Source organism: Arachis ipaensis, chromosome B01 (genome assembly GCF_000816755.2).
Source record: "Arachis ipaensis cultivar K30076 chromosome B01, Araip1.1, whole genome shotgun sequence".
Classification (NCBI taxonomy): domain Eukaryota; kingdom Viridiplantae; phylum Streptophyta; class Magnoliopsida; order Fabales; family Fabaceae; genus Arachis; species Arachis ipaensis.
The window spans coordinates 12,872,005-12,879,604 of record NC_029785.2 but is presented as its reverse complement, the minus strand read 5'-3'; the positions used below and the strand labels follow the sequence as shown (position 1 = coordinate 12,879,604).

Genomic DNA, 7,600 nt, shown 5'->3' with positions numbered 1-7,600 from the left:
AAACCTAATTTAATTGTATTATATTTTGATTTTTTAATTATTTTTTATAAAAGAATAAAATAAAATCTAGTTGATTACACTTTATTTTTTATTATATATCCATTAATAATTATTGATTTTTCTTTAAATGGATAATATAAGAAAGAACCGAGCTGAAAACTTAAAATCAAAATTTGTCATATTATGAAGTTTCAAGTTTATTTTTTTCTATTCAAATATTTATATTGATAATTTGGTTTCTATTATATATTAGTTATATTTTTTTATTTTTTTTTGTAAATAAAATTTTTAATTGAGTATATTTTTATTTTTTTAATTTATTTTTTTGATTGATTTTTTTTTAATATGTGCATACGAGAAAAGTGATCCAAATACTTGCACAAAAATGTAGCCATCATCAATCTTTTCACTCATCAATTTTATATAGTTTAATTACTCTATAGGTGCATGTATTTGTTGTTGTGACATTGCTGGTAGCATTGAATTCAAATTCTTCAAGCATGTAATTGGCAACTCTTCTCCTTTGATCCAATAATTACTACAGAAAAATGTCCTTAAAAATTACTGCAGAAAAAGTCCCTAATGAAACTCCTTTTCCCCTCATGAATTAATCACAAAGAAAAAAAAATTAAGAATTTAAACCAAAGTTATAGACTATCCCATCTATATTTATCCGGTCCATTTTTAATTTCCTGATAGAATCTGCATCGCAAAGGCCTTTGCCATCAAAGCTTATACCACTTTCGAAAACCCAATACGCCCTTGTTTCATACATAGCAATCTTTTGCAACAATTGGTCTTCAGTTTGATTGCATTCATCTACGAGACGATTAACATACATAGGAAATTGAAAAACCTATCACGACAGCTCTTACCCACTATTCGAAAAGTTGTCGCCACCCAGGATGGGCGGCTCCACTGTCTCTCTCATGATGCCACGACGTCAACGTTGCCAACCACATCTCCGGCTTCTCTGCCGGACGTTTTTCGTCACCATGTGCCCGCTTGCTGCTACACAAACCTGGTTTCTGATGCTCCACCTGCCATCTCTGTTGGAACCTTCATTCCTAGACAATGAACCCCAAAACAACACTCAATGGTTTTGTCTCACTACTTTCTCTACTTTTTTTTTTAATATCAATGATCAACATCCTCAAGTACTTAATTACTTTTGTTTAGAGATCCAAAACATTTACCGCACCTTCGTTAAGAATTTCACTGTGATTGATCGTGTCAACTACTCTAATCTGCCACGTATGACCATTTAATTGGATATTCATCCTTAGCCATCTTAATTACTGTTTTATTAGGTTCATCACAGACGTCACCTTATATGTGTGTGATTTTTTTTTGTGACTGAGAAAGAAAACTCCAAGAGCAATTAAGTTGGAGAGAACATCTCCTTCCTAATTATCTCTTGAACAACAAAACTAGGTACAAGGTATTTTATATAAGAAAGACTATGATGTGCCGCTGTCCTAGCTAGAAGATCAGCAGTTGTGTTTGTTGTTTTCTGGATCAAGTGGACATGAACTATCCAATTCCGTTGCATCATCTCAGCAATCTTCAGAAGAAGATCATTATAATCCCTTCGCATCTCCGCAAAATCTTTGGTGATTAAAAGATAAGCCTCTAAGCAATCTGTTTCAAAAAATAATCTCATTATTTCTACAATTTCAGGCCAAACAAAGACCCCTCCAAATGGAATGCTTGCCGAGCAGCCTGACAGCCACTTACCAGAATCATTCCTAAGGATGCACCCAAAACAAGCAAGATATTTTTGTTCAAAGAGGTTTGCATCACAATTAAGTTTCACAACATGTAAGGGAGGGGGACACCAGGAATCAATCAAAGAAGGATGGGAGGAAACCTGATTAATACACTTAACAACACCATATTCAGCCGCTAAGTGTCTAGCAAGCATGATGACCTTCTCTATGCTCCAACTATCATTTGGATTGAAAATATCCTTATTTCTATCTCTCCAGATCCACCAGAGTCCTGCTACAAAGATAGCTTCCGTTGCTCTAAAATTAACCCAAAGCCAGGCTCGAAACTCCAAAAAGGCATCCCTTCTACTCATTCCCACCTCTAGACGTTTCCAAATAGACTGAACTTTAATACAAAATCTGAGGCAATGTTCTGTAGTTTCTGGCGCTTCGTTGCACCTGGGACATATATCCGTGATAGTCAAGTTTCTACTGCTACGAAAGCTGGCAGTGGGAATAGCATTATGTAAACAAAGCCAAATTAGTCCCTTAACCTTCTCCGGGATATTCATATGCCATAGCCATAACCAAGACTCATTAGCATCCCACTGAACCTTCTGCTCCAGCAGCCACTCATAGCCACTCCGTGTGGTGTAAACCATAGTGTCATTCAATCCCTAATACCAGTTGGGATCAGCCACTTCCAGCAGAGATGGATGATGAGAAGTAATATCTAGGTTCAAAGACTCTGGTAGAACCATATAAATCCCCTCCAAGTGCCAGCCACCCCCAAACCATACATCGCCAAGCGAGAGAACTGTATCCGAGATATGCACAAAAGGAACTTTCTGAGCAAGAGCTCCTGAAGGCCTCCAGGGATGATACCAAAAGGACTGAGTTAGAGGGCTTGTACACCACACAAAACCCTCTTTTAATCTCCTAGCAACTTTTGTGATGGTGCGCCAGATTTCCGAAGCATGCATAGGGCAAACTAGCTCCAAAGACTTATTTCCTTGCATATATTTTGCAAGCATAATGCATACCCAAAGCTTATTTCTTTTGTGAAAGATCTGCCAGACCAATTTACCCAGAAGAGCCATATTAACACTTCGAGTATCCCGAATACCTAGACCTCCATATCTTTTCAGAGTTACCAATTTACTCCACTTCACCAAATTCAAGCCCCGCTCATCCGTCTTACCTTTCCAAAAGAATTACGCAGGATAGAGTCAATCTTGGAACTAAATTTATTGGAAAAGAGTTCAACTTGCATCTGGTAGATAGGGAGGGAAGATGCCACGAACTTTATAAGACAAAGTCTGCCAGCCCTATTCAGGAGACGTCCTTTCCAGTTAGACAATCTACTTCTAATTTTCTCCACCGACTCTAAGCAAGCTATTCTAGAGGCTTGCGGGTGATTGAGATTAACCCCCAAATACCTACCCAAGTCATGAGCAAAACGGATTGACGACACACCAGCCAGCACCTCCCTTCGTCTATTAGTCACATTCTTGGAGCAGATAGCTTTCGACTTATCTAAGTTCACTCTCAAGCCAGAGGCCTTGCAGAACAAGTTCAAAGAATGCATGACTTGTTGAACCTGGGTTTTACTAGCTTTACAGAACAAGAGGAGATCATCAGCAAATATTAGATGCGAGATTCTCGGCCCTCTCCGTGAGACAGCAATCAGGTCCCACACCCCTAACTGAACTTGGTGTGAAATAAAGCATGCTAGCATCTCCATACAAAGGACGAAAAGGTATGGCAACATGGGATCCCCTCTTCTAGGTTGGAAACCTTCTAACATGTTCCCATTCCACATAATCGAAAGAGAGGATGCTTGAATACACCTCATAATGAGATTTATAATAGAGCTAGGAAAGCCGAAGTTTTCCAAAGTAAATTCTAAAAACTTCTAGTCGACCCTGTCATAAGCCTTCTCTAAATATATCTTGAAAGCCATAGCACCCTTCTTTGACTTAGTTTTCTTCAAGAAATGAAGTACTTCTTTTGCCACAATGATATTATCAGGAGTTCCTCTTCCAGGAATAAACCCTCCCTGATTCAGACTGATAAAGTCTGCTAAGTAAGGTCTAACGCGGCTTACCAGTACCTTAGTTACAATCTTGTACACGACGTTGCAAAGACTGATCGGTCGAAAATCCTTCATTCTGCTTGGAACGTCAACCTTTGGGATAAGCACAATAAGCGTTTCCAACATAGCTGGATTAATCGCCTCCCCCTGAAAAACCTTTCGAACTAAATCCCACACATCCTGCCCAACAACATCCCAAAATTCTTTGAAGAAGTACGCTTGAAACCCATCTGGTCTCGGGGCTTTGAGAGGACTCATACTATCCACTGCTGCTTTAACTTCCACTACAAGAAAAAACAATATTTGTAACCAAAAAAATTGTTACAAAAAATTAAAATTTTGAAACAAAAGGATTTTGTAACAAAAAAAGAGGTCGTTGCAGTATGTCCCGTTACAAAAAGTTTTTGTAACAAAAAATGGAACTATTACAATTCAAAGTAATATTTTGTAACAAATTTTTCTGATACAAAAAATTAAAAATCGTTACAAAAGTGATAACAAATTTTGATCTCCAAAATATTTTTGGTAACAATATATTTTTTTCTATCATAAAATTTTGTTACAAAATGTAACTTGATTTTGTAACATTTTTTTCTTTAGTTACAAAACACTATTTATTTTATAATAATTTTTTAATAAAAATTACACGCATAATTTATCAAATTATTTTTTTTAATTAATTAATATATTAACTAATTTACTCAACAAGTCAACATTTATATAATATATAATAACATAGATAGTTTAAATATCTTTCATTTAACTAAGATTGTTTTATAAATCTTTAACATATAAACTTTAAAGTACAAACTAACAAGACACGTTGAAAAACCCTAATGAACTAGATAGATACATAGGACAAGAAAAACAAGGAATTATAGATCTCCAAAATATAAACTACAAATTACAAACTCCATCATGTTCATACATCTCCTTTCAAAAACAGTGAAGTATTATGTATCAAGTTGTATAATCTTGGTGATTGTAGAATAAGGCTCTCAACATCTCTAATGTATAAAATGATGGGAGCAGTTTCTGAGATAGAAACCAAGACCTGCACAAAGAAAATGTTCTTAGAACTTCTTTTTCCGAAATCTATGTAACAGAGTAGGTTGTTATCAAATAGGAGATAATAGAAGTTTAAGAAAATTAATTCACCTTGAAAAGTGACAGAACAAATAGCTTTTCATCGAAACACAAGCTACTCATAAGCTTTAAAGGAGCTACAAACAAAATCTGAAATAATAAGCATAATATTGCAACACAATAAGAAGCAACACTACTTATATTAGATGCAGCAGAGTCATTCCTCCTAAGCTTTAAAATAGTTTTTAAACCTTCAGCACCAACACTTTGTTGATGTAAAGTACCTATAAGATCAAAAGATAGTTATAAAATGAAATTAGCAATTAATATCTAGGACAAGATCAATAACAATATGATGTCAATTAATGCAATTCTAAAAAATTTTGTCTAAAAAATTTGAGCTTTACTTTCTCTAGTACCTATAGTTTCAAATTATTTAGTTAGCATAAACATGTGAGAAAATTACCCAACCAACATAACCAAAAGGTTTAACTAAATCATTATATTTTTATAAAAATTTGGATATAACTTCTACTAAAAATGGATTTAAACCACCCTTACGGGTTTTCTCAACCTCAACAATTCATCAACCATTTCTCTACAATTATCAAAATAATACACTCTCAAAAATATCTGATAATAGCATAAAAATCTATTCTTAAGTCCCATAGGCCATAGCCAAGGTTATTACCAAAAATAACTACGGCAGTCTAATTTCAATTCTATTTTTAAAATACCAAATGAATTCGAAATTACACAAACTTTATATCTATGCGACCGTCTCGAATTAGGCTTTCCATTAAACTAAAAATCACAATTTTTTACTTACTCTAACTTTGGGAATATAAGCAAAATCGTGACTGCTCTGCAGTGTCTTAGAAACCAAAAAACAGCAGCAGCGTACAACATTCAAAATTCCATATAAAATCCAAATTAAATCCAACTACCTTCAAAAATTAATATGGTTAAACTTAACTTATCCAAATTTATTTTTCAATTAGTTTCAAGTCAATATCATTTTTAATAAAGAAGTTACATAATTTCAAAGTTAGGTAAAAATAAGTCAAAATCTGTTTTAGAAACCAACAAGCTTAGTATCTTTCAACTTGTATAACTTTTACTACAAAACTTCAAATAGGTTAAAGTTTAGTTTATAGACTTCTAACTTATCTAGCAACAAGTGTGACTTGCTTGCAACCCAATTGAATTTCAATTCTAAGAGTTACAAGCATTGGAAATTTATGCATAACTTGCTGAAAACTGATTCTCTCCAGCTTTAATCATTAACTTTCAAAAATTCACAACTCCCAATCCTTAACTCCTAAAATTCTGAAGTTTTAGATAAATGAATTAAGTAAATCAAATTTTAAAACAAAATTTATTTCGCCCCAAAACTCAGCTTATAGGAATCGTAGCAAGACAAACAAGTTGCTGCTCTGTTTGAACTTTTCTGCTGCAGGACAGATTTATCGACCTAACTTTAAAAATTCGCCATAAATTGTGTATTTAACGAAAATGCCTCAAATTTTTCAGTCCAGATCTATACATTCCCAAGTTTAATTGAGACTTAGTCCCACATAATTCCGATAATCACAGAATTATTTATAGCTTTTCAAAGTTTCTGACTTCGTTTAAAAATAATGCAAAAAATCAGATTTCACAATTCAACTTTGAAAAATCATAACTAATTCTCCAGTTAATATGAAACCTTTAAAATTTAAATCTTAGCAACTATACTCATTGTAATTCAATTTAACTTTTAATCTCATTATTTCAATCATTATTCAATTATCTACTATACTTTTTGGGGATTCTTAAATTAAAATCAATAACTTTATAATAATATCCCCTACCTCAAAATGTCGAGACCCATAGAATTTGAAACTGCAACAACCGCAATGGTGAATTCAGCCCGGTTTAGGTAGTATTTCTCCAGCGACATGGTGCTCCGGTGAAGGTTGAATAGAGGACATGGACGAGCAGGTACCAATGCGAGTTGCAGCAGAACCAAAACGGCAGTTCCAACAAGCTCAAACGACCTTCTCCAGCAACCGCAGCGACAACGTTGAAGGCTTCCCACGACGGCGCGATGAGCGGCTCTGTGCGTCACGTCTCTTCCTCTCCCCTCTGTCCAACGGCTACGGCGACGGTTGTGGCTACAGCGACAAGCCCTGGCAGCAGTGGTCGAAGCTCCAATAGCAGCGAACAGTTCTCCTCCTTCGCGTTCTGCTCTCTCCGCGAGCTCCTCTTCCTTTAAAGTTCGAACGACGATGGCGATGGCTTCTCGGCAACGACGATGGTGAGACGCGACGGGATAGCAGCAGCAACGGCGACGCACGGACGACGATAAAGGTGGCTGGCGCGACACTCCCTCTCTAACCCGCGAGCTCTCTCTTCCCTCTTAGTGACTCGACGGCAACTGGCAGGGCGCAACGACGGCGAGGGCGAGGGCGAGGGCCACCAGTGGCGGCGCATATCCTTCCTCCCTTCTCTTCTCTTCTCTTCACCCGTTTTCTCCTTCCTTTCTTGCTGTGTGTATGGGTATTTTGCTGGAAAAGGGGAATTAGGCCTTAGGGGGTGCACTTAGGTTTTTTTGCTGCTTCCCCTCTTTACTTCCCCTCTTTACTTTTAACATTCAGTAACTTGGTATTTAGATTTTTTTATATTTAATTATTTTTATTCATAAATATAATTTAATTAAAATTTTTTA

At 35.8% G+C, this 7,600-nt stretch overlaps 1 protein-coding gene and 1 long non-coding RNA gene across 2 annotated transcripts; both read right to left on the bottom strand.

The window, feature by feature from the left end:
- LOC107646634 lies at positions 1,382-2,371 on the bottom strand. Its single transcript, XM_016350812.1, has one exon. It carries the CDS (start codon positions 2,369-2,371, stop codon positions 1,382-1,384), a length of 990 nt encoding a protein of 329 aa, XP_016206298.1.
- LOC110265259 lies at positions 4,536-5,867 on the bottom strand. The gene is made up of 2 exons (XR_002351546.1): positions 4,963-5,867; positions 4,536-4,858 (listed from the first exon to the last, which is right to left on the bottom strand). It is a non-coding gene; the product is annotated as an uncharacterized LOC110265259 (long non-coding RNA).